General features: G+C 40.3%; 1 protein-coding gene across 1 annotated transcript in view; it reads left to right on the forward strand.

The window, feature by feature from the left end:
* The window catches only part of LOC121945325 (protogenin A-like), a 38,039-nt gene extending 12,874 nt beyond the window's left edge, over positions 1-25,165 (forward strand). Inside the window, exons 3-19 of the mRNA XM_042489453.1 lie at positions 2,347-2,491; positions 2,662-2,795; positions 3,446-3,742; positions 3,835-3,994; positions 4,384-4,631; positions 7,916-8,080; positions 9,752-10,057; positions 10,803-10,991; positions 19,308-19,403; positions 19,493-19,679; positions 20,774-20,901; positions 21,024-21,194; positions 22,627-22,806; positions 22,968-23,091; positions 23,185-23,326; positions 23,625-23,738; positions 24,743-25,165. Coding sequence (XP_042345387.1) covers positions 2,347-2,491; positions 2,662-2,795; positions 3,446-3,742; positions 3,835-3,994; positions 4,384-4,631; positions 7,916-8,080; positions 9,752-10,057; positions 10,803-10,991; positions 19,308-19,403; positions 19,493-19,679; positions 20,774-20,901; positions 21,024-21,194; positions 22,627-22,806; positions 22,968-23,091; positions 23,185-23,326; positions 23,625-23,738; positions 24,743-25,165 — 3,209 coding nt within the window. The remainder of the gene's footprint in view (positions 1-2,346; positions 2,492-2,661; positions 2,796-3,445; positions 3,743-3,834; positions 3,995-4,383; positions 4,632-7,915; positions 8,081-9,751; positions 10,058-10,802; positions 10,992-19,307; positions 19,404-19,492; positions 19,680-20,773; positions 20,902-21,023; positions 21,195-22,626; positions 22,807-22,967; positions 23,092-23,184; positions 23,327-23,624; positions 23,739-24,742) is intronic.
* Positions 25,166-27,890: the final 2,725 nt, after the last annotated feature.

Below are 27,890 nucleotides of genomic sequence, written 5' to 3' on the forward strand. Positions count from 1 at the left end.
GTCAACTTGCGCAAAAAACACATTACAAAAGACTGAGAGAAACGCTCTGAATTGTATGAGCAGAAACAACGTATTTAAGGTCGGTGCTTGTTTGTCTGATATGTGTCATGCTGTCAAATCTTGGGACAGTTAGACAGAGCTCTAAATCTGCATCTGCAAAATCTGCACCCAAGTCAGTGAGTTATAATAGACTCCGTACGACTCTACGTGGTTAAGAGTAAAGTTTGAAGATGCCTAAAAAAATAGCACCTCAGCCATTTGTCAGTGTTTTTGATACAGGAGAGATGATGTGCCATAAACAAAGCTACCGAGCAAGACTGGGTCAATAACTGATTCAATTTTAATATCTGTTCATATATAGTAAGTAATATTGTAATTGTGATATACAACAACATTATCGTGTATTTTCATGCTGTGCAGCACTAGTTTGTATGTGTATCTGTGGGTTTCATGCAGCATCTTCGTAAGATTTTGGCATAATAAATAAAACCAGTTGGGATCTTTCTGGGATGTTTTATAATCTTTTTGATGCCCTGCTTGGTGTTCCTCTCTGTTTCTTCTTTGCTGAGTGCTGATGGTTCACTGCAGCAGAGGAAGCTTTGGATATGTGCACAGAGGTCAAAGAGCACCACAGTGTGTTTGTTTATCTGTTACTTGAGAGGTGATAGTTTCATCCTGAAAGCAGGCCGCACTTTTACATCTTGAAAGAGACGTGCTGAGATTGTAATTATACAGGTTTATTTTTCTGGTCCACTGGAAAAATCTCTTACAGTTTATTGATTTGTCCCTCTCCAGTCTTCACCATGGATTATTAGACATATATATACATGCTTTTTATCACAAACAGCAGTGCAATTGATTTCTTTTAACAGATGATTGACCTCAGGCTTCTGCTTGTTTTTAAGCTCGGAGGGGGACGGTACAGCAGTGGGTGACCTTAATGGCTTTTAGGAGTTTTACGGCCCTGGAGGAACTACTGTAAAAGAGAGCATTCATTAACAAAAAGGGCTAAAACAACTTAAATCATTATATGTTAGCTGTTTGGTTCACCGTAAAAGGCCTCATTGTAATTCTTGTCGGGCCTCATTTGCTTTCTGCTCAGCTGGTGGCTGACAACAGCTCAGGTTCAGGGAAACCCAATCCACGCAGGATGTAGCTGTTCCACTCCAGTCATCACCGTCCTGCAGCACTCAGCAGGTCTGAAGCTTTAAAGAGGTATCTCTGTTTTCTGACATCCCCTGGATCTGACTGAGATGACGAAATACATCAATATGTTTGGAAAGGAAGAGAAGTTATTCAGAATGTTGGTTAAAAGTACAGATAAAAGTGCTAAAACCCACATTAATAATGATTTAACCTCCTCTTGTATCATCTTTCCATCCTGACTGGGGAGTTTCTCTTTAATGTGTGACGTTGTGGGCAGTTGTGTCAAGCTTTTGACTGATTGCATGTCCTGGCTTAGATGTCTAATGTGCTTTAGTTTTATGTCAAACCAAGTTTAGCTTGAAGTGAAATACAACACCAGCTTTTACGACAAAGAAACACCTCAGGGGAAAGGAGTTCCCTTTGGCTTTTTCTTAAGAAGGCCACATGTAAGAGATAAAAACATGAATGCTTTCTTGGTTACAGGGAAAAATTCCACTGAATGAGTCAAAGGGAGTTTCTGTTCGTCAGCAGAAGCTGTACATTTGAGCCACTTGTCTCCTTATTGCCTATTGGCAAAAGTACGACCTCAATATGTGATCAAAGAGTTGTTTATAAATGTGGCTGTGTTACATACTCGTTGTGGGAGATAGTATATGAGATGTTTCTGTTACTTTTTTTCTTTTTTCCGTTCTGATTTTGATAAGCGAACTTTTGTATTGACCAATAGAGAGTACCGATCCAATCCATTTAAACATTGATATCCCGTTTTTGATGACCGAGGTGTTTGTCATCCAGAATAATTAACTCACGATTTTATCGGTTATCTTTGTCATTCCTGGGCTGTCTTTTTTCTTGTCTTGTTGTAATGAAGCCGCCAATGTTTGTTTCTGCAGTTTCCGTTTTTACGCCCTTTGCTTTGGTGAACTTGTCTCACTCTTTTGTGTGATGCGTCTTTAAACCCTTAAAATTGCTGGTGCTAACATAGTGTCACCCCTCCAAACTATAGTGTTGCTTTCTGGGCACAATCGTCTTCTTACTGGTGGAATTTTCCTGTGACTCAACAATAACTGCATTTTAGCCAGTATCAGAGGCATTTGCGATACTGGTAACAACTCTTAAGATATAAACCATCTCATTGTGACACAGTGTAAGATAAAGGTTAAAAAATATTAATCTGCCTTTTGTTCTGTGTTGCTGCAGGTATCTCCGCTTTTACAATCCAGCCAACGTCCATAGTGGTGACTGAAGGCTCAGTCGCCAGGTTTTCCTGCAAAATCACTGCACACCCTCCTCCCATCATCACTTGGGAGTTCAATCGGGTCACATTACCCCTTGCCACTGAGAGGTATGCGCTGTTGTCACCTGAAATTCATGATCATTTTTAATATAATTACTGGACATTAGATGTTGACATGAAATATAATCTGTGATCATTTTTATCTTAGTTATTCTAAATATTTTATGTGTAATTGATTTGTATTGTAAGTGATAAATGCTGTTTCATATCTCGTCCAGAATCACAGTTCTGCCCAGTGGTGTTCTTCAGATTCACGGTGTGCAGCGGTCAGATGCTGGAAATTACCGCTGTATCGCCACCAACATTGCAAGCCGCCGCCGAAGCACAGAGGCCACCCTCACTGTCACACCAGGTTTGTCAACCAGTACTGTTTTTGCAAATATATTGTGTAAACCTCATCAATAGACAGTTTATTATTGAAATATCCATCACAAAGCCAGAACTGTGTTTGCTGTCGATGTTTGCTGAAATCGATGTAAAAAGAATATGTGATGAAAGGGCTGAGGTAGTTCCACCTTAGCTTTGATTCATTTCTTTGTAACAATACTGTATTAAGCTTAATTATAACAGTACTTTATTTAGCTTTATTATTACAGTGCTTTATGTAACTTTATCATCACAATACTTAATTTTTACAGTACATTATTTACTTTGAAATAACAATACTTTATTTAACATTATTATAGCAGTACTTTTTGTAACTTTATTAAAACATTATTTAACTTGATTGTAACAGAACTTTATTTAACTTTATTATAACAATATGTTATTTAACTACATAGCAGCACGTTGTTTAACCTTATCTAACAGTGCTTCATTGAAATTTTTTGTAGGAGTATTTTATTTAACTCTAATAAAACAGAACTTAGTCATAGCTTTTTGTGTCACCAGCAGTTGTAGATTGGTCAATAGTCAAAAGGATTGTTCAGTCACTCAAGGGACACGACAGAGATATCACTTTCACTCCAGTCTATGATGTCTAAAGCTGTCTTTTCCCTTCAGCTCCCAGGCCGCAGCTCCCCCAGAGGCCACGCATCATTGCCGGGCCGCAGAACATTTCAGTGTCGCTGCACCAGAGCGCCATCCTGGAGTGCATGGCCACAGGCAATCCACGACCCATCATCTCCTGGAGCCGAGCGGACAGCAAGTCCATCGATGTTTACAACACCAAAGTGTTGGGAAACGGCAACCTCCTTATCACAGACATCAAGCCCCAGCATGGAGGAGTCTATATGTGCAGAGCCACCACCCCCGGCACGCGAAACTACACAGTCACTTCAGCCAATATCACTGTGTTAGGTAAAGAAATACTGCTGTTTGGCTGCATTTGTTTGGATTTTGTATTGATATTTTATGATTCAATCTTTCTCACTGGTGTTCTTCTCATAAAGCTCCACCTTCCTTGGTGGAGTGGCCGGAGAGCCTGACCCGTCCACGTGCCGGCACAGCCCGCTTTGTGTGTCAAGCCGAAGGAGTTCCAACGCCTCAAATCACCTGGCTCAAGAACGGAGAGAAAGTTCACTCCAATGGTCGAATCAAGATGTACAACAGGTAAATTCCTCCTTCCACTGAGGGGATAATTCCTGGGATCCATAAATCGGCATTCTGACCGGTCACATGTATTTGTAGCCACGGAGAACATGAAAACAGCAACCCTAACTCCTTTTACTACCCTTAAACACTCGTTTAACAGTCTTTGTTTGCCAATTTCAAACGAGTGATATTAATAATTCACTATGCTCCCTACAGTAGAAAGGACACTGAATAATTTACAGCGTTGCAAATGGGGTTTTAGTTGGTTTCTCTATAATTTGCTCCCGCTCCTAGTTCAAACGTCCTCGTTTCAGGTAATTATCGAATTATTAGACCTTCGTAGAAGAGCCTCAGGATAAAGCCATCTGTGTACTTGTGCTTCATCTTTGTGTGTCTGTGTCACACAGCAAACTGGTCATCAACCAGATCATCCCTGAGGACGACGCCATCTATCAGTGCCAGGCGGAGAATGAGCAGGGCTCGGTCCTCTCCATGGCGAGGCTCATCGTGGTGATGTCTGAGGATCGGCCGAGCGCTCCCAGGAATATCCGAGCTGACACCGTGTCGAGCTCGGCCATCCTCCTGGCCTGGGAGAGGCCTCAGTACAACTCTGATAAAGTTATTGCTTACTCGGTGCACTACATGAAGGCTGAAGGTGAGTGGTGTGTAAACAAACAAGAGACAAACAGGGATCAGATTTTCAATGTCATTTTGTCACGCAGGGATATAGGTTTATTTTTAATGTATTTAGATCTTTGATGTTTGTGTCCTTTAAAAGAGAACTCCACTGATTTAGGATTGCACTTCAGTCACACTGTTGGCTGCATGATGGACAGTTTGAAACAAAAAGGTTAAAAACACCATGCACCAGTATCAGAGCTGTCGTTGTTTTTTTTCATGTTGTCCATCATGCTCGTTCCTTTACCTTGGAAATCTGGGGTTTTAATGACGTTTGATGACACCCAAGTTGACCACATTCCAGCAAATTTGCGAATCCTACGATAGCAAAGTAATGGCCTGCTGTAAGGCCTTTGCACACACGTCCGTTTTTTAATCCATTACCTGAAAAAAAATCAAAAACCTTAGCCTCAGAAACCTTGCGCACTGAGTTCGATGCGCTTTACTGTTTTATTTGTTGCGAAAATTCACAATATGAGACACATTTGCTCCCTTGCTCCTGTCCACTGGGGGTACCTCCCTGGTTTTCACCACTCTCATGAAGACTAACTGTCCTCTTTTCTGTTTTCACTCTTTCGCTTTCTCTGTCTGTGTGTGGTCCTCATCCACCTCCTTGTCATCATCCACCTGAATATTACTGTCTGACCTGTTAAAAGGGATCATCTGAGGGAGCCAGGATACTGTGTGCTCCGCTCCTCTGTCTTGTCACTTATGTGTCCTGCTACCACATTTTCTTCACTGTTTCTTGGTCAAACAGCTCTCCAAAAGCTTTTGACAGATGTGAAAAATGCAGAAAAATCGAACCTGTACTGAAAATTCGAGATGAAAATCTGAAACTCGCGATGAGAGAAGGAATTTAAAATGAGGTGACGCCGTCACAATGTGCAGTCCATGAGCCGAGTGTGAAACTTAGGCCAGTTGGGGTAAAATGGCACATACTGCAGAGGAAAAACCCGGAGGCTAAAAACTTTTATTGGCATATGCACCAGGCAAAAACTCCACTGGAATGAATAGGTGGCATCTTGGTGTCCAATATGTAGTTATTATTATAGGTCTTACAGGAAAAAAAACTGTGTGAAAATGAGGCGTTGAAGCTTTAGAGAATAGCACTTGAGGAACTTAAATTCTGCCACTTTCTGTCTTGAAAGTGTATTGTTGCAGCTTAATTAGTGTTGTTAATGCTATGTTGGTGGGCAGAGGTCAAGGGAAGAAAAAGAAATGCTTCTTCGAACTAAAGAACAACGGCTTTTTTTTTTGAAAAACAGGCATAGTTTTCTATAGACAGAAACCCTGAGGAATTTAAAGATGCAGGGTCCTTTCCTGGGCTGATAAAACGCAGGATGCACACAAAACTATTCACATAAAGCACAAGGGTTGTAGTGTGGCAGCAGAAAAGCCTTAGAGCCTTTCAGCTTTCCTGGGAACTCTTGCTGTTGACAGCAAGAGTCACATCAAACAATGCAACATTTGAGAAAAAAAATCAGCTTGTTCATTCAAGTACTGCACTTAATCATAATGCCACTGACTTCCATTGTGGAGGTGAAATGTACAGAATTCAACCAGAGAGAAAGGAACACCTGCCGGACTTTGTTGGGGATAAGGAGGTCAACATTAAAAGAACAAATTCTCTGTTTTGTTCTTGAGTAACTGGCATCTGTCAGGGATTTTCTGCTCTTGATTTAGATTTAGTGACACAATCTTCTTGCTCCCAGTCTCAGAGAATAGCTGTTCATTGACATTGACTCAGTATCAGACAGTACGCTCTGCACCTGAGGTTACAGAGAGGGAAGCTCGGCACTAAATGGATCCTCTAATGAAAGGAGGAACTAATTAACCCCCGTGATTAAGTGTCGGAAAGTGTGTGTTCTGTGAGGGCGGGTGGGAGAGTGTGAATTGGACAGGAAGGCAGACTTTGTTACACATTTTTCAGTGAGGCTTACTGAGGCCATCAGACCACAGAGAAAGCTTTTTTTTTTACTGCTCAAGTACCTTGTTTACCAAGTCAGAAGTCAGAATTTTTTATTCCACTAGGACACAAAATAAATCTCTTGTGTCTTTGCTAATCTGCTCTAACAAAATAACTTTTACACAAGAGAGTGCTGCAGGGGTGACGTTGACAAACAGTCTGTGGAATTTCTTTTTATTTTGATTTTAGGGGGGATTTTGGATTTCTGCAAAAAATAAGCTCTGTGGCAAACAGAAGTTATGAAACTTAAACGTTTAGTTGCGCAAGATGATATGAACAAATAAACACCACTTTTAGGGTTTTTGAAAACTAAATGCAATCAGAGGTAAAAAGTTAAAAAGTTTATAGTTAGCTATAAACGAACTACACTACAGTCGACTTCACAACGTGTCCTCACACAGTGGTTAATAATATCTAAAGAGTATGCCATTGTCATGTTACATACTTATCGTTAAGTTACGTGCTTAATGCAAAGTCATGTAGGTTAGGTTTAGGTATAGTTATGAGTTACAAGAAACATGGTGATGAGATCGATCGAAATAACATCAGTTGGTTTCGCACGGTCCCGTGTTTGTTTGATCCGTCCATCAGCCCAACTCTTATCTTAATTTGGGATTTCTTTGTTCAATCCTGTCAGTGCACTGGTCATCTTATCACAGTCTTCCTGATTACATGGTTTATACCAGAATTACGGCCTCATGGTTGTATGTATTGTACATGAACTGTGTTGTTCTACTTTTTGCATTAGTTCCAGAAGTGTTTGTGAACAACTTGGACTTGTTGTTTGGCGTCAACCTCTGAAGTCTCTTTTAGCCACTTGCAACTGCCACTTTAAGACGTAAAATCTTAAAAATTCACAAGTGTGGTATTTACTGATGTATTTTATGTTGTAGAACAAAACATGAAAGTCTCTTAAGTTTGTGTTAACCACAGACCTTATTTGTTTTTTTGACTTGGATGAACATGAAATGTTTCCCCACGGGTGATTAAACCACACACGTGTTTAATTATGAAACCATACACACAAAAAGGTGTTAAAAGGTACTGTGCCATAGCAACAACATAAACTTTTATTATATTTTTACTCGTTTTTATGAACTGAATAAGAGATTGGGTGTGATTTTGATCTCCTGCATGGTGTGTAAATTTTTAATTCTTTAATATGCTGCAATTTATCTAAACAAATGTGAAAAATACAAAACACAGGACAGATTGCTCTTAGAAGAATAAGAACTCCTCATCACTTGAGTTTATTTTGATATAAAACTCCTGTTACAATGTCGTCATTTGTCCAGGATTAAACAATGAGGAATATCAAGTTGTCATTGGGAACGATACAACTCGCTACATTATTGATGACCTGGAGCCGGCTCGCAACTACACCTTCTATGTGGTGGCCTACATGCCCATGGGAGCCAGTCGTATGTCGGACAACGTGTTCCAGCACACGCTTGAGGATGGTGAGTCACACACTTAGTAAAGGTCACAGACAATGAAATCCTTGCCACAGTGAAGACAAAATTAGAATCGAGATGTATTTAGGAGTGAGATAGATAAAAGGACAAGCTGCTATTATAACAGACTGTTATTCCAGTGGGATGATGATGATGGTTTGCAGAATATATTAGCATTTGTTAGCAGTGAGCTTTGCTGTTGATGTAAGAGACAATTATTTGTACAGTGTATGTGTGTGTGTGTGTGTGTGTGTGTGTGTGTGTGTGTGCGTGTGCCCACAAGCTCATGTATCTGTGTTCAGGCCCCTCGAGTGTTTTTGGGTTCCAGGCTAACCTTATTTGCTCATGGCCTGTGGGTCAAGGTTGCCCTTTGTCTGTTCTACATGGCCGCAGTTATTAAATATCACACGTAACCTGCCGGGCGAGCTCGAGGTCACCTTTAATAGATGCTCTGGTAAAGACAATTTAAGCCAGTTCTATATTAGAAATAAGTAGTCTATATGTCTTTTGATTCGATTAAACACATTAAAAGGTTTGTGTCAGATTTTCATATGAAAGCATTACTTAAAACGGGACGTGTAGCTTTATCATATCCTGACTTTACGTCAGAGTGGTTTTACTACAAACTGTAGCCGCTGTGATTTGCTATGTCTTCCAGTTTTAGGGTTAGTTTGTGTTAGGGTCAGCAATATGGATGAGATACCATATTATTGCGTATGTAATCTTAAGCCTCTTTATATTGTGATTTGCAACATTTTTGGAAAGTTGGTAGATAAAAAATCACATATTTCCTTAAAACAGCTACAGTTATTTGCAACATTGCCAACAATGACCTGATACAATCAGACATATTCATTGAATCGCTACAATATTAATGGTCAACAAAATTATATTGTCTCAGGTAAATATCTTCTTACCTCCCAAACCTGAGATGTTTACTTAAAGCTCTTCTCATTCAGAGCTCAAGCTTTCAATTAGCAATTGAAGCAGCTGAATAAATATGGTTAGCAAAATACATTCAAGAGTGATTGTGTATGTTTGGGAAAAAGATAGATGGCTACCAAACCCCATCCTAAGGGTACGGTTACACATGAGCGAATGCAGGAGATGCTGTATTTGTGCTAATTGAGGGCAGTGCCAGATGTGACAGTTGTATCTTGCTAATAAGTCTGCCAAAATACACATACATTACATTTTCTATTTTCTTACATTCCATGTGCGTCTCCTGACTCACTGCCAGCCAGGCAGCCTCTCTCATATAAGGCAGTTGTTGTTTTTCATGGCCAGTATCGAACATTGTCGGGTGGTTAGACACGGCAACAAGTGGGGTCAACCACACAGATGTCTTTGATACTGTTTGACGCTCTGACTTCACCAGTGATTGTCCACCAAAAATATGCAAATTTGCATTGTTTTTATTATTATTATATATTAATATCAGTATTTAGTAGTGGTTTTTATTTTAATTTTTATTTGCCCCTTCACTCTCATTGAGTGGAAGTGAATGGGAGGCGAATATTTGTCAGTTTTAATTTTGCATATGTGTTCCTCTATTCCTTTTTAGTAAAGACAAACCTTCAATAGGAACAGTTAATCTAAGCATCAGCGGTGACTCTTCTGTCTTTTGGCTCACAGAAGCCCTTTTGGTCTTAACCTCCCTGTCTTGTCGGTCCACAGTTCCCCTCCGGGCTCCTGAGCTCAGCCTCACCAGCCGCAGTCCCATGGACATCCAGGTATCTTGGCAGCCTCTTCCAGAAAAGCTGAGTCGTGGCCGAGTCTCCACCTACCGTTTGTCCTATCGCACCAGTGCTGAGAATACAGTCTCACAGATCGAGCTACCTGGAGAAAAGACCCAGCATCTCCTGGAAAACCTGCAGCCTGACACCATCTACCTCCTGCGCATTGCTGCTGCCACCAGTGTTGGGTGGGGGGAGCAGTCTGCCTGGACGTCGCACCGCACTCCGAAAGCATCTGGCGCTCAAGGTACAATGTTGCGGTGAAAAGATTTAGTGATTTTCAGACTTTCAGACATGCAAGCACAAAATTAGGACATAGAGGACCCGAAATGATCAGGGAATTATTTTCTGCTTAGGCCATGAGACAGACTCAAGAGAGGATCTTATAATCTTGTTAAGGCATTGCGTTTGTTACTCTGTGACCTTTGCCCCGCACTGTCAGTAACATTGGAAGGGTTTCAGTCATGGGTCATAAAGGGAGCGACTCGGGCCTCTGGGTGGGAAAGAGTATATGGCTGTTTAGAGCCACATCTGAAGCTTTGAGGCGGGGGAGGGGAAGGTTTGTTTTTCCTGCCCATCTCTATTGCCCTCTGTCTCCAGTTTAAACTCAGACAGGAGCCTTCCATTGCTAAACATCATTCCCCTCATTCCTAAAATAAAAATGTGTGAAATGGCTCCCCTGGCTGCTCGTGTGGTTTCCTCTGGTCTGCATTGAGTGTGAAACAGCTGGTAAGGCATCAGATGGTAGTTTCACTTTTCAAAGAACAGGAACCTCCTCTGTCCCTCACATAAACACTGGAAACAGCTTCCAGTTTTCCAAGAACACGTTGGTCTTTTCTGAAAAGTCGTAACACACACAGCAAGAGTGTTTTTGTCATCACGAACCTAAAAAGACTGTTTGTGTACACTTTCTTGTCGAAGTGTACGTTTGTAATTTATTTCATAATATCATTATCTTAATATAGATGTTTATCTGATTGTTTTCTCTATAGTCCCTCTGGCTCCCGAGCTGCATTTGGAGCCTTTAAACTGCACCACTATCTCAGCGCGCTGGCAGCTGGTACCCAGGAACTCAGCCAGCGTTCAGGGCTTCAGACTCTTCTATCACGAGGAGAGCCAGTCAGAGAGGGCCCCGGTTCAGCTGCGTGCCTCGGATTATACATACACCATCGGAGGCCTTGGTGAGTTTTGTTTCAGATCACTTGCTGCCATAGTGGCAGTGTAGTTATGCACTACATCATACAGTGTTTTCATGGTCTACTTTTGAACACAGACGCTCAACAGCAGCACAGGATTAGCTTCATTTTTACATCAGATTATGTTTGGTTGATCTGATGAGATTTTAGAGCATCTTGTTGAAGAAAAAGTACTTTTGTTAATGGGAATAACCCATTGTGCTCATGGAAACACCATATCCTGTCCTGAATATAATCTTAATCACGATATGCCTCAGAAGCTGCTTATACTTGTGAATAAGGGTCAACAGACAGGGCTAACTGTTAGCATCACACGGCTATTGTTATCTAATGGTTATAAACAGGTTAAATGACAGAGTAGAGTCGTTTTGGTGTCAGTGTGAGTTTGTGGGGACCGTTTAATGGCTCAGTGTTGGATGAAAGCCACTGCTGCTGTGTTAGCTTGTGCTAACCAAGCAGATACTGTTGTTGCAGCAACAGAAAGTTTGCTGATCTGGCTGCAAGGCGGGATGGTCTTGGATCACAACCCCGGCACAGAAATGATTGAATGAAGGTATAATATGACTAAAGACGTTTGAATACTACTTGGTATTGGGTTATTTTAGTCAATACCTTACAGGTATCGAGTATCGACACGCAGCTCTAATTTTTAGGCAGCTTAAGTCTTCTTCTTATGTGTGCAAACAAAAAAACAAATATGAGTACACAGACAGATTTGAGTTTGCACCCAAATATTTCTACAAATAAGTGTAAGACAAAATGTGCATGTTTTAGGGGTATTTTTTAAGATGTTCAAGCACAAAAGTAAAATACTTTTGAGGTGGTAAAAACCAGCAGCAGCATCTATTGACGATGAACCTTACGATAAGTGATTAATTAGCTTAAGCCTCGTCAGATGTCGAGCCGAGCCGTGAAACAGAACAGCGCCACATCCCACTTCCATGACCTCCCAACCTCTGTGCAGTGTGTGTGTCTTCTCAGCAGCTGCCGGATGGTGTTTGGGACATATCGCAGCTCTTCTGGCCTTTAGGTCAGATTCATTTTGGCCTTTTTTTTGTTTGAGAGAGGAGAGGGAGCTCAGGCCAATGCAGTGGACAACTGACCATCTGTGGCCGGGGGGGGTCAACCAGGTGGTCAGCAGCTGACTTGTAAATCAGGAAGCTTGGTGCTTGGATGGGATCAGAAAGAAAGAAATGAGGAAGCACTATAAATTACTATAGGTGTTAACTCTAACTGCTGCAGGCATTTAGTTAGATATTTAGTTCAGTGGGTTAAACACCAACACTATTCATACAATACACCCAATACACACAGCAACTAATCATGCCAGTTTAAAAGAAATGAAATTAACTAAATTCTTTTTTTTTTATTAATTAAATGCCTTCAAAAATATGTTATGTTATTGTCATACGGTACCAGTTGCATTGGTGCGTAATGCCATGGAGAGATTTGCACTTTCTCTCAATCCTCTAACTATTGAATAAATCTTCTGGGAGGAAGAGAAAGCCTTGGTCACAGCTGCTGATAAATATTAAGCCGATCAACAAAATTAGCAACTTTCAAAATAGAGCTTCGTTCAAATAAAAAGAATCATCTATTTGTTCTTTTTTGATAAAGGAGCTTTGCAGGGCTGTGTTTTGAGGAGAGGGCAGCGTTTTTGTGGAGGCTGATTTATTATGTGTTTTATGACTGCTTTGAGCAGCGTTGCTGGAGGAGCATTGACATCAAAGACTCTCATTGTGTTTGGCTTCGAGAGCCACAAAGATAGTTTATTAGCCGAGGCTTAAAGGAAATGCAGCCTCACCAACTGAGCTGCAGGCCAAACAATGAGTGTGTCTTGTGAGCTCACTATCTTGCAGCTCTGAGATTTCGTTCTCATAAAGGAGGGAGGTGTAAAATGCACCATCTGACCTTCTGTGTGGAAACACATCCTGCATCAGAGGAAACCTGCTGTGCTCTGAGGAATCTGACTAAACAGCTTTTTACCAATTATTACTTCCTTTTTCGAGACATAGCTTTTTGCTGTTATTACAGCTGCGCCGTTAATTAAACACTAATCTATTGATCAGATGTGGGTACAAGTCATTGTTTTTCAAGTCACAAGAAAATCTTGAGTCTTTGCACTCAAGTCCCAAGCAAGTCTTGAATTAAAAGTTAAGTCCCAAGTCCTAAAGTTTGGATTTTGAGTACTTAACAAGTTATTATGCAGCCTTCACAAGAGTGATTATACATATGAAATTTTTAAAAAATCATGAATGCTTCTAAAATGTATTTTTATTTGTTAAAACAAGTTTGCTGGAAGTGCGTCTTTAATTTTTCGACCCATGTGTTTGCATACTGCAATTTGTTTTTCCATGACCACGCATAGTTTTTGTATGTGAACAATGTGATGTTTTGTATAAAATTTTCAGTTGACACTCAGTAACCTAATGTAAGTTCTTCACGGCTCTCCTGCAATTTGATTGGATGCTTTCAAACTGGTTCTAACAAAGGCATCTTTTTCATCTTTAGGCGTGGGGGGAAAGTATCAAGCACTTTAAAGTGGAAAGGCTTGAGTCCAGGTCAAGTCATGAGTCACTGGTGTTAAAGTTCAAGTCGAATAGCAAGTTATTTTTAATTTTTTTCAAGTTGAGTATAAATTCATCAAATTTGAACACAATGATTTCAAAAGGGACAAAAGCAAACCTTGAAAGATTTATTTTTTTTTAATTTAAACAGATATACATATTTAGAGGCAATCCTGATATAAATCCACACTACACGCTAAAATATACTTTGACAGAAGCACATATGGAGAAAGTCAGTAATGCCAGTTATAAAGCACGATCGACTGTGTCTTAAATTTGCCATCATCAGCCACCATTAAACTGCTGCTCCCACCAGACCAAGTCAGGGTGTTGAAGCAAAACCTCTGAATGTAATGAATTTAGCCAGATTGCATTTTTGGCAAATGAGTTTCACTTCATTCGCAAGAGAAAGAAAATGTTATTTCTCAGACGTTACGTAGTCTCACTCTCAAGGCGATCAGGTGATAAGTTGGAGATGCGATCATCTGTTCCACAAGTGTTGAGCTAAGTAATTACTCTGTATCCACAATGATGATACTTAAGAGGATATTCATATTAGGACATGTGAGATACTTTATTATGAATAAATACTGCTACATGCTATTTACTACAAGCTGGTCTCATTAAGTAATGACAACTTGTAATATTGATATTAGGAGTGTTGTGATACAGTGCTATCGCCACTAAATATGATATTTAAAAAATGAAATATCAATATCCTCTCAATGATACACACATAATAATATAATGTAAATAATCCAGAGCCTCTTAAATGATTTTTTTCATTTGTTGTCTCCATCTTTACCTCTTTCCACTCGTATTTTGAGTGTGATTAATTTAACTGACAGCATTACCATCACTATTGTTTTAATTTTCTAAGATATCGCGATAAAATCATCATTGTGAATTCTTTTGGCCAAGACAATGGTTTGGTAAAAAACTGATACTGCGCCAGCCATAATTGATATTTACCGACAAGTCACCCGATGAGGCTAGAGTTGACAGGTCTTTCGTTCATTCAAATTTCTCTTGTGCTGTAACAGTGAAACTACATCAATAAGCAACAACCAGTTCATCATGTTGGAATTTGAGTACATGTTGCTCTCTTCCTGCACTTTCCTGCTCCAGTCAGTGCGTTGCAAGATATTCTAAGTCTCCTCCACTACTAAGAGAGACAGTTTAACTTTTACTTTTTGGCTGATTTGCTTTGAAGCATTATTTGCAAATGTCTCTAGCTGCATATTTAATTTTCATTTTACATAGTTTTTGCTAAAGATGCTCTAATGTAAGACTCCACAGTTTGTCCTTCAGACTGCCAAATGCTGACTATAGAATTCTCTCAACAGGTGATTTATTTTTCTAAATTAAATCTGCTTGTACTGTCAATGGTATTTCCTATAATCCAACATCAGCCAGATCTCTCTCTCACTCTTTTTATTTTTTTCACCAATAACATTGATTTCTGAACTGTCAGCTCAATCAAAACCAGGTACTGCTGATTTAGCTTTGTGTGTGGCTGCACAAGGACAAGCTCTGAGCTGACTGTTAAATTATCACTTATGACCGGGCCAGATGATTGAAAGCGCACCCTGAGAGACAGGAATGTGTTTGAGAGGCTCCAGTTGGGTATAAATGACATGGTGATGTGACCTTTCCTCGCATGTGTACTCTCTGCTCGGCCCATGAGAAGAACACGTAGTCGTAGTCGAGGCTTAAATACCTCTCATACCTGTTGGCACCAGGCAGCGCTGTGCGCACAACTGTAGATTTATCTCATAGCTGCGGGCCATGTATCTTCTCTGCTCCTTTGATTAAAAATGAGGCTCAAAACTAGATTCTGACCATCAGTTTAAAAGGTCATTTTGTGCTTAACTTCTGTGTGTGTCAGTATGCATCTATGTGCTGATTTGTGTGAGTAAGGGCAAAAGAGAGAGAGGGGGAGGAGAGGGAGAGAGATGATAGATGCTGGTGTGAGGGTTCATGCAGGAGTTGACATTTATGGCCCCTGTTCAGGCCTGGCTTGCTGCGGCCTGGGGGGCCTTTCGCAGGGCAGAACAAAAACCTCAGGGGCCAACAGGATCTGCATTTTGGCTGTAAAAAAAAAAAGAAGGGTGACCACAAATGGCTCAAATATGCCCTTTAATACAAGCAGCCTTATTTATGGGTGTAAGGCCATGTGAGATTTATCCCAGTGGGAAGGACAGGAAAATGCTCAAGGAATGGCAACTCAAGCAGCACTCTAACGCAGCCACATTTGTGACTTTAGGCATCCTCTGCTGCATCAAGTGTTGCTGAAACAATTAGTAGATGCATTGGAAATCATTGAAAAGCAATTTTGATATTGAATTAATCATTTCAGTCTTTTATCAAGGAAAAGATAGCCATTGTCTCCAGCTTTTATAATGTAACAATTTTCTGCTCTTCTGTGTACATCCTGCATAAAACTGCAGTTTTTCTTACCTGAAACAGCTGTATTGTACATATTTGTTATCATTGTTGTGACTTTTCTATTCTATATTGATGTTCTTGAGTGTTGCAGTTTTATCATTTCTCTTAATATGTTTAATGTATGCACAAAACACCAAAGCAAATTCCTTGTTAGTGACCTGGTGTCACTAAACTCAATATTATTCATTTTGGGACTGCTGGCTGGCATTTGAACACTTTGGTTCTGATATAAGCGTTCAACGTTTCACAAATGAAACGATTATGGGGATATGCCTGGGTTGAATAGGGGAAAAGTTTTTACGACATCACCATAAAAACTTCCCCAGTTGATCACTTACATTGAGCCCTTCATTTTTAGTATAACAGGTTTTCTGAGATTTTACTATTTAAATATGCAAATGAGGAATTATCTAGTTAAATATTCACTATCTTCACATCAGTTCAGAACAGGTATCTGAATAAAAATAAAAATAATCACAGAAAGAGCAGTAATAAAGGTGATATGAGTGCTGATACATATCAATAAAATGAAATAATGGAAAAAAGAAAAGTTGGTAGTCCCTAAAATCCAGGCCATCACACCCGCATTTTGAAGACCTCAGCAGGTAAAGCTGGTAGTGGCAGTCTGTAAACAGATACACACACACACACACACACACACACACACACACACTCATTTTGGGCATTCTCTTTCCACTAGTCTGAAAGAAGACATGTTATAGATGCAAAATAGCCCCACATCTCAAAATTGACCAGTGCATATAAAAACTGTTTTCACCTGGGGTGACTCGCTTTAATCAAAACAAAATTCAACTCTTCATTGATAATAGAAATAAGCATTGGTTGCAGCCTGTCAGGATCTTTTAGAAAGCTGCTGAATTCGATAAGCAATGACAGATATTTCGTTATGTGTGGCCTGAGTGTGTATTTATTACTACATGGTCACATAGTGTTTCAGGTAAGAGTCTCAGGTGTCAGGTCCATGTGAGGGACAAACAAACCTGTCCTCTGAGTTTTCTCTTATCAGGATGCTGTGTCATCGCCTATTAAGTGGCATTTTATTTTGACTTCCCTGTTTTTCCACTCACTTCCCCTGCTTGACCCTCCCCCCTTACGGAGAGCCCTATCACCCCTCCTTTTGCAGGATTTAGCCTGCCTAGATTCCATGTCAAAGGTCGTGGCCCAGATGTCACAGCTTCCCCCCTCGCAGAGCAACTCTCTCGCATAATTACGGCAGGCCCATTGTACTGTGGGGCTGGGTGGAGGTGCCTGCTATGTGCCTCTTTAGAGGTGGACACTGAGGCAAAACAAAATGGGCAGACACTCTGGACAACACAGTGGACATTTTACAAACAAAATATACAGAAAGTACTGGTTCTATTTATTCTTTGCAAAAGAAAAATGTATGTATCAAGAGAACTTATTTTCCTCCAGATCAGTCTTGGTATGCGAGATATTTTTTACCAGGTGCTGGTAAAAAAAATCACACTAAATTTTATACTAATTCATGTTGCAGTTCATATCTCTGATAAGAATGTCAATATTTTTCTTTGACTTTTAATTGTCATCGTACAGAGCCATATAGTTTTTGGCAGGAGGGTCTCTGAGCAAAAAACAAGAGGAGGCTCATCTCATATTCCCCACCCGTGACCTCAGATTCTTTCAGAGTTTAATCTCGGCCTGACCTGCTGGCCCTGGTCTGGCTCCAGTGAAACTCCTCAGGGCTGCAGGGGGGTGCAAGCAGCTCGACTCAACTCCTCCTTAACTTGTCCTCGGTGGACACATATTCATCTTCAGTGGTTGTGCCCCTAAATGTCGCATACAACAATAGAAGTTTGTTCTCTGCAGGACAGACAGGATGGTAATGACAGTAATAGATTCAACATCATTTTAGTGCTGTGTTGAGCAAAATGCATCATCATTTTTTTACTTAACATTTCTTTATGTGCTTCTGTCAACAACATGCATGCAGGAATAAATTGTTCTAGAGTAGTGGTTCCCAACCTGGAGGTCCCGCCTTCCTCTAGGGGTCACCAAAGCCTCACAGAGGTCGCAAGGACCTATAGATTTTAAGGAGTTGGAGGACACAGATATACAGATGTACACTTTTTAGGGGATATACATAGAAGGCCTATATCTCAGCATTTCATTCATTTCGGGCTACTAGAACAATGGCCAAGAGAGAAGAAAACCCTGAATTTGTCAAAAAGACACCCATTAAGTATGTATGGTTATTAGAAATAATAAAAAAAACACAACACAGACAGAGAATCGTAAAAACTGCCTAAAATTATCACGAAAAACCATTTCTAATGCAATATTCATAGGAATATCAATCTCAAAATTAATTAAAATCCAGTTTAGAGGCAGCATCCATAGCAATGTGAATTTCTGATGAACAAAACCAAACACCAGACACAATGACAGTAATAATAGGTGGTCCCGCTCATACCAATTTCAAACTTCCAGAGAGACTTCAAAGGCCTCAGACTAGAAAATGCTTTATTTTTATTTTCTCGGTTCGAAAAAGTATTACAAACATTATTTTCATCTTCCCACCAAACTATGACCAAGCATTTGAGCAACGTTAATTAAGGAAGTTAGGGATCATTTATTTTACGGTCTGTATGAGTTGACAAATATGACTCACAATATCGATATTGTACGCAACACTCTGATCTTTATTCTCTTTGGGGTAAAAGGGACATTTGGTCAGATGGTGTTTGTTCAGCGCAGGGTCTTCAGGGTCACTGAGGCCTGCAACTGCTGTTGACTGTCCACGATGTCCTTCCCAGGGGATTTTGTCCGTCAATTTAACCCCCAGATTCTGGACCTGAATAGGAGTGGCCGCTGACCACTGACCAGCAGGCCTGACCGAGGCCGGAGAAAGGGCCTGCTCATTTTATCAAAAGACTGGAGGTGACAGGGTGATGGATAGAGGAGCTCTTCTGCTCTGCTGCCCTGCAGAAACTGACCAAAGGACTTACGGCAATGAGCATCTGTCGCTCTGCCTCACCTCTGGTTCCCACCACACCATCACACCAGAAAACCCCGCTGACCCCACACCCACTCAGTCCACGGCTCTTTCATGTTTCACCCTGGCTTCCTGTTGGCTGTACGAGTCATGTTGTCATCCGCCGTTGTGTTGTGGTGAATATTTGAGTGTTTGTGGTGATAATTTGTGCACACGGACTTTTTATTGTGTATTTTGCAGCAAGAAATGTTGGTGTTTTCACATTTCTTTGACATGATTTATTTAAACGGTTTGGTTTCTTTCTTTTTCCAGACCCAAGGAAGAAATACCACGTTAAGCTTCTGGCTTATAATTTTGTTGGAGATGGCTACCAGGCGGACCAGACCATCAGTACCCCCGGATGTGTCTGTAAGTCCCTCAGTATACTTGACAAGATATTTTTTAATTCTAGTGTTGCTTGTATCTGGACATTAAATAACTCTAAATGTATCTCTCAGCTGTTAGAGATCGCCTGGTGCCTCCTCCACCTCCTCCACACAACGTGTACACTAAGACTAACAGTTCGACCGCCGTTTTTCTGCACTGGGGTCGACCAGCCTTCACCTCTAGCCATGCGGTCAACTACACTGTCCGCTGCAACCCAGTGGGCCTGCAGAATGCCTCCCTGGTGCTCTACCTGCAGACGTAAGAACTTCTTCATGATACAACTTTTCATTTAAGGCAGTTTTGATCAGTGTTTTTTGTCACCCAATGAACTGCAATATTGATGAATGAAGCTTTAATAAATTAGTTTTGACTATTATAAGATGCTTTCCTGATTGCAGAGAATGTTTTTTTTTTGAAAGTTAAGCCAGATGTAAAACAAATGTGTGTTTTGTTTAACTTACTGTGTGATGACTTGGTCTCATGCTGCTGTTCAAGTTTTTATCCTAGCAACATGTTATGATATTGACAACAACTTGACATATCACAGCCTCAACTGCTTCTTTACAAGACTTTACACTTAACAACATTAATACTTTCCTCACAGAGGAGGAAAGTGTACTGGTCACCAGAACCCCTCTGTTGTTTTGTTATCCTCCCACTGCCAGCACAGCTCCACACCTCCCTCTGCTGGGCAACTCCTTTTCAGAAACACAGTAAAACTTGATAAAGTAGTTATGGATTAATATGACTGACTGCATAATAAAAGACCATTTAAGATATTTAATGTACTTTTTGGCACACAAATGTCAGGTAGTAGTTTTTTTTAGAGTGATCTATCAGTGATGCTGTACTCATGATCAGTCTTGGTCTTGAGACCAGTTTAAGGACTGCATTTTTACTTGTCTTGGACCAACTCATAGAAGACAAGTAAAAATCCCACACATAAATGTCATCTTTGCAATGCATTTATATTATTTTCTTAAGACATTTCTCATGGTGCTCTCTCAGTATTCATACACGTTTACAATATATATGACCATAAAAAGGTGACTGAAGAGGAGTCTTCATTTGTTTTCTTTGGTATTTTTTATTGGTATGTGAATCTTTTAGGTGAATTTAAAGTGTCTATGGCTTACATGTTTAACATTGTACATTGTTTGTTACATTGTATTGTTATTGTAAGTGATGGCTGCATTGTGGGACTCTCACTGGTCTGGTCTGGTCTTGACTTGGTCTGAAGCCCTTAAAGGCTTGGTCATGTCTGGGTCTTAATTTAGGTGGTCTTGGCTATAACACTGTGATTTTAAGTGAACTTGTCCTCTAAAAGCCTCTGTTATGTCTTTCTTCTGCAGGCATGAGCAGAGCCTCCTGGTGCGAGATCTGGAGCCCAACACAAAGTATGAATTCGCCATTCGCCTCCACATTGACCAGCTGTCCAGCCCCTGGAGCCCTGTGGTGTATCAGAGCACTTTCCCCGATGGTGAATGCAAGATTATCAAACATTTCAATCCTCATAATTATACCTATGAAGAACTTTGTTATTGCTGCTGCATAGTAGTAGTATTTTTATTTTAACCTTGTTCTTTTAATGCCCGCACACAGCTCCCACTCAGCCCCCCTCTAGTGTGAAAGTGACTCTGATTGAAGAGGACACAGCGCTGATTTCATGGAAACCCCCAGATGAACCCAGCGTAGCTGTGACACATTACACCATCCTGTACGCCTCCAGGAAAGCCTGGATAGCCGGGGAATGGCAAGTGCTGCAAAGAGAAGGTGAGTAAGAGTGTCGAGAGAGGTTATACAGGTGTGCGAGGGGTGGGGGGGGTCACCTCCTGTCCCACACAAAGGGTCCATTGGAAATCAGTAACTAATTTCACCCTCTAATCTACGTCTCTTCATAATGGTCCCTGAATGGTGTCAGGACAGGTTGAGCTCACTGCTTTTGTTTTACTGATAACAAACCAGTATGGAGATTAAATGTGTTTAAAACAAAGACTTTGATTGACCTTTTTACTGACCCTTTTCACACAAAGGCTATTTTGAGCCACTTTATTAAATTACTGTATACAGTGATTTTGCCCTAACCAGAATAAAGTGAGAAATGTTTGTAAAGCAACCCTTTTCACTTAGTAACAGCTATTAGTATCTATGTCATTGTATCACCATTTATAAAGCAGCGTAGGTGTTTTTCAGAGCAGATGACCTCAGGAAACACACAAGAAAGGACACACATGATTCCCCTTTGGCCCCGGTAAAGGGGTCAAAAGTGAAGCCATTCACAAAGCCCCTCCAGCTCGGCCCAGCCCCCCCATCACCTCAAACTGAACACCCACCCCCTTCATTCTCTGATGGGACCCTGGTGGTGTGTGCACTGGGTGGTATTGGATAAGGGAATGTGTATAGCCCTGATCCCCTGACCCCCTGCTCCTCTTTCACATAGCACCTCTCAGCGAGGATTGTTTTTATCTTTGTCTTCCATTGCATCTCATAGTCCTGCTCTTCAAAAGTCAGATGACTAAAAAAAAATCTTGACAGGAACTGATAATATTGGAGTAACAGAATGACGTGTTTACTGAAGATGTGGACATTAAAGGAATGATTGGACATTTTGGGAAACTCCAAATTTGGCTGCAATTCATCTTTCTTACACCTTGTTTTTTATACGGATTATATACAAATATATAAATGTTTATACATTTATATATAATATAAATATCTAAACAAGATATAGCATGTTGATCCAAGAGCTTTAAGACCATTATTCATTGAAGTAAACATCCTTTAGCATTTGGCTTTTGTATTAAATTGGAAAGATTGTAATCTGGCTTCACTCCCAGGACAAATGACTTTGCAGACATTTATTGTCTCCAATCTGCAGTGATGGAAAAATGATACCCAGGTTCATGCACAAAATTTTGCTTCTTTTCTGGTGTGATACAAAGACACGCCAGCTCAAAATTCTGTCTGTCTCCATCCGAGCAGAACTTGATCATTGTTCAAAGTGAATTAGCACGGAGTTTTTAAAGAGTGACTGATTTAGTTTGTTATCTATAATCGTATCTAAATTCATTATTTCAGATGTAATGCATTACACTACCTCAGAGTGAAATATCTGAAGGTTAATTATCATTAAACACCAGTAAATAAGGTTAAACTGTTTCTCCAACAATGTGCAGTTAAACACAAAGTTAAATCTCACCAACAGGAACCATCACCATGGCTCTGCTGGAGAACCTGAAGCCTGGCCAGGTTTACTTTGTCAAAGTTTCAGCATCCAACGACATGGGTGATGGGCCGTTTTCTCATACGGTGGAGCTGATGGTCCGAGCTGACCTCTCATCCGGTCATGATACCCGTGTCTCTGGTGGCTCTGCTCACTCAACAAGTAAGTAACATCAACATCACCGTGACAGAGTCCCTTCATATGTTAAGCTCAGGCTCTTCCTCTCATAGAACTTGAAATTGATGATGAATTGATTAAGCTTTTTCAGACTTTATTAAAGCAAGTGATAGAAGGTCTGACAGTGTCTTCTTCACTCTTCACAGGTTTTTCTGATGGTTTCTACCACCTGGACCAAAAGTCAATGACAGGGATCACTGTCGGAGTCTGCATCGCTCTCATCTGCATCATCATCTGTGCTTTCATCATCGTCTGCAGAGGCAAAAACAGGTACTTCATATGTCTGAACACTTAACAGCAAATGTCCAGTTTCCATGAGTATCCTCTGTCTGTAGTGACATTGTAATGTTTGTTTCCCTCCAGGAAATTTTCAGCTGTTAAAATGTACAGAGAAGCAGTGAACACATCTGCCTCAGCTGCAGGACATCTGAGCTCTGAGGGACAAGCTGAAAACGCTGATGTGCGCGTGCCAATGATGAGTCAAAACCATTTCATTGATGCAAAGGTAGTTAACACTTAACACTGCTTTTACAACTAAGCACTAGTACTTTTTCCAGTACTAGTTTTGCTGGAAAATGTTTTAAATTATATTTTTTTCAGGCCTGGAAAATGTTTGGAAATGTGTTAAAGTTATACAGTTTTTGGGGAACATTAAATTGTACATAAGGATACCAATTGCTGCCGTGTGAGGACCTGACATAATCAGAATAACATAAAATTATATCTACTTTACAGTACAGTACTGGATATGACTCTTTTGTTTTCATACTTCAAAAAATAATATATATATTCTTCACTTGCAGGGTGGAACCAATCTCATTATCAATTCTCTCGGCCCTGTTCAGCCGAGCACTGAGAAGAAAGAGAAATGGTTTTCCTTCAGCAGTAATGTGAAAAAGGACAGTAAAGCAGTGCAGGTAAGATTGAGGATGATGAGTCCTGCTTGTTCAGTTCTCATAAGTAATTAGTAAAGTGGAAGGTAAAAATCCTGGAAAAAATAGATTGCAAACTGAAACCTCAGCCAAAAAACTTAGCAGACATATCTGGCATAATAATAGGGTTTGTAACTGAATGGAAAAAGCATGATTTAAACCATTTCGAAGCTGAGTGCACACAATATCATACAGGGGTTTTTATAGTTTAAATTGGGATCAGTACACCACTAGTATTTCTTTAGCCACAATTTTTTTAACCCAATCATTATAATTACTTAAAAACATACAATAATCCAAATTTGATTAAATGATAGTCGTGCGTTTTTATGTTCTTTAGTTTTTAAACTTATGTTTCCTTGCATTGGACAGCTTGTGGACTGTCACAACGTGATGTTTCCTCATATCTCGGTAGTTGTGCTCTCCAACACTTGTAAGATTTTGTCTTACCTAAGAGACGAGCAAAAATAAGAAATAAAAATAATACAAACAAGAATAAGAGGAAATTTGGCCGTATATCGTTTCCTGTATGATGCCCATTTTATCATAATGCACTCATAGTTCAAGGTAGTGCTCTGCACAGAGAACACCTCCTAACTTAATCTTGTAAGTGGAGTTTGATATTTAAAGCACATTGTTAGGTGCGTCTTTTCTCATGTGATAATCATGAATCCAGTGTAGGTGAAATCAATGAAGGATGTCAGCAGGATATTAAAGTTCTATCTTGGCAAATGTTACTCTTAAGAGCAAAAAAGCAAGGAAAATGAGCAAAAACAAGTGGAAAGAAAACCCATTTGCTGAGTAATAAAAATCATTTCAGGAACTGCATTTAATACTAGAAAATTTTATTAAAAGACCTCTGAGGCTTCAGTTTGGATGAAAGCATGCAAAGGCAGAATAAGATCTCATTCTGCAGTTTTTGACATCAATATCAACTACACACCTGAGCCATCAAAACTAACTAAAGCAACATTTGCTCTGTGGTGCAGAACATGAAACACAGCACTGTTTCGTACACGCCCGGTACCACAGTGTTGACCTACGAAGGGGAACTCTCTCCGGACCAGCCTACCGCCCTGCAGGCCATGCTCTGGCGCCCTAGTGACTCGGAGGGCTCCTCCAACAGCGAGGGCAGCCATGCCACTGGTGATTCAGGGCGTTACTCTCACGACGAGACAGAGATGACCAACCTGTCTTCCGGTACCAGCAGCCGTCCTCCGTCTCTGACAGTGGAGGACAGCGGAGGCTCAGAGGACAGCAGCCCCCCTGAGGAGTCAGGCAAGCTGATGGAGGAAAGTCAGACTGACCTGAAGATAACGGAGTCTGTCGAGAACGGCTGCTGTCATCATGAGGCGCAGAGCAGTCCTCAGTCTGCACTTTCTCTCCAAGCATGTGTGCCTGAGTGTGTATGAGACTGCGTGTGTGTGCAAGCGTGTGTGTGCAAGCGTGTGTATGTATGTGTACATGTGAAGGCTGTGGTACACTTGCAAAAACAGTCAAACTGCACTGAAGTAGAGACACAGTTGAACAGATCTCTCATTTATTTGTCCTCTGGTGGAGAGATAGATGAGAAGATTGATTGAGTCTTTGTGCTAAGCTAACAAGCTGCTGGCAGTGATTTCATGGATTTTCTCATCAAACTTTCATGTACTTTGCTCTGGCATATTTCCCAAAAGTGTCAAACGAATCCTTTAACTATGTAACTACCACCAACAGAAACCGGATGATGATACACAGAAAACAACAAAGCATGAACCGGCCCAAAAGCTCTATTCTCTGACTCCGTAACTGACCAGAATTCATCCACCTAACGTCCTGCAGTTATTTTCCGCTGCAGTGTACCGCAGGCCTGAATGTAAGTGAGAGAGAGGTGAAAAGAAACAAGGAGAGAGAGACCTTTTTTTTTACCTTTATCCTCTTTTGGTCCAACACACAATGAACAGAAAGCCAACAAATGCCTTTTACAGAGTATCATGTTGGCAGGGAGAGGTCGTTTGATTTCTGTTACTTTCTTTTTCATTCAACGAATGTCTTTTTTAATTTTCTCTTTATTTGTGTGTGTATGTTTTTGAAAAAAAAAATCTCACCCACCATGAATGTCTAAAAAGACTGTCAAAAATGTGACGAAAATTGACATTTTTGACATTATTTAAGAGAGTTTATCACTGGAGCGAAAGGGAAGCATGAGTCCTTTTCACTGATTATCTACCTCGGTTTACCTCCGGGTAAACCTCCACTGTGTATTTAATAACTACTTATACCTATGTTATGTGATGGGCTGCTTCAGTTACATTGCATTTGATACTTCCTGATGACTTTTCTTCTGATTGTCATCCCATTTTGTCTTTTTCTTTTACTTTGCTCTAATTTCACTGGATGGTAAGGGCACCGCAGCTCTCTCCTCTTGCTCCACCTGTTGGACTGAAGGACAGAAAACACACATGCAGTTTATTTATCTCCTCAGATGATGCTGAGGTACTGAGCCAGTATTAGTTTGTTCAATTTTTGTTCATTTCCTCCATTATTGAGTAATGGTATGAAAAGATAATGAATGTCTGCTTTTTTTTTTGTATGTCAGTGTGCAGCTGCCCTTGCTATTCCTGTTTTATACTACCTCGATTCAGAATTTATTTTATACTTATTGTTTTCCTAAACTCAGGGAACAAAGTTTAGTACATTTGAAAAGTCATGTAGTGTTACATGCTGAACTGACAGGGTATCTTCTCAGTACTAAACTGTTGTAGAGCGTAATAATAGAATATGCTATGAATGTATCTCCGACATTGTGTGCTAGTAGCTCAGGTGTTTGTGCTCCCCACAGATCCTCTGTCCTCAGGTCCTGGGGTGTCTGTTTTGTTTACCTTTACAGCAGAACAGACTCCTTTGTCTATTGACTTCTTCCTTTTTATGCGTGGAAAGATTCGCACCAGAAGTGCTTGTGGCGGTGTGTCGGTACAGAAAAGCTTTATAATTGGCCTTAATGTGGGAAAGCGTCCCTCAGATGCTGAAACCAAAGCCTAATCTCTCTGAGGGAGAAGCTCCACTTGAGGATGCAACACGTGAAGAATGATTGTAGTAAAAAGCAATGGAAGTGTTTAATCAGAGATGAAAGTGAAGAATTGAATGAACACCATGAAACTATATTTTTATTAGAAGATATTGTACTACTGAGTACACATTGTAGTTACTTTTGTTTCAAGTAGTTTGTTTTGTTTTGTTTTTGCTGTAGAGTAGATGAAGATTAGCACTTGTCTGCCAAGTAGTTTTGTATTACCGGCCAATGTGCAGCGGTGACTGTGACGCTATGACCCCAAGAGATGTTTGCTACCTGAGTTTATTTTAGTCTCTCAACTAATCTCTGGCAGAAGGTTACTGAGGAATGTGAAATAATCGAGACAGACCAAAGATGAAACGTGGCCTTTGAGATCAGTTGAGCTCCTCAAATGAAGCCTTGCACATTAGTGGCCTTGACCCGCGACGAAACGAGTGATGAGAGAGGCGGGCTAAAACTCTGAAGAAGTGCCAGCAGGATACATGGGCACTCACCGACGACAGAGTGACAATTATAATCAATTATATGCACAAAAACCAAACTATCCTGCTGCAGAGTTCCTTGAAAACTGTTGCAAACAGATGTCTGTACATTGTAGGAGAAAATTATTAAATACAGTATATTATATTGAGTAGTTTCTGTGTTGCAACAGTGTAGTTGTGTGTAAATGTGCACCCACTGATTTTCACTGGAGTGAAAAAAATATTTATTAAATGTTTTAAAAGCGTTTTTTGGGAGATTTCCTCAAATGTGACATATGTAAAGTACTTCCTTAAGGAATACTTCACCCCCCAAATGACCATTTGCATATCAGTTGCTCACCCCCTGCTGTGTTGGATTCATGAAGAAAAGTTTTTCTTGCATGCCTCCAATGAAAGAAGAATCTAAAATTGGAAAATGTTGATGGGTTGAACCCTTAGGGGAACATGTATAACAGCAGCAAAACTATATCAAAATGTCTTTTTACAGTCTGTTTTAGATTCTCCGTAGACCGAAAGAATGCGAGAAAAACATTTTCTTTACAAATTCAACGAAAACGGGATGAGTAATCGATATACAAATGGTCATTTCGGATGTGAAGTATT

Source organism: Plectropomus leopardus, chromosome 1, assembly GCF_008729295.1.
Source record: "Plectropomus leopardus isolate mb chromosome 1, YSFRI_Pleo_2.0, whole genome shotgun sequence".
Taxonomy (NCBI): domain Eukaryota; kingdom Metazoa; phylum Chordata; class Actinopteri; order Perciformes; family Serranidae; genus Plectropomus; species Plectropomus leopardus.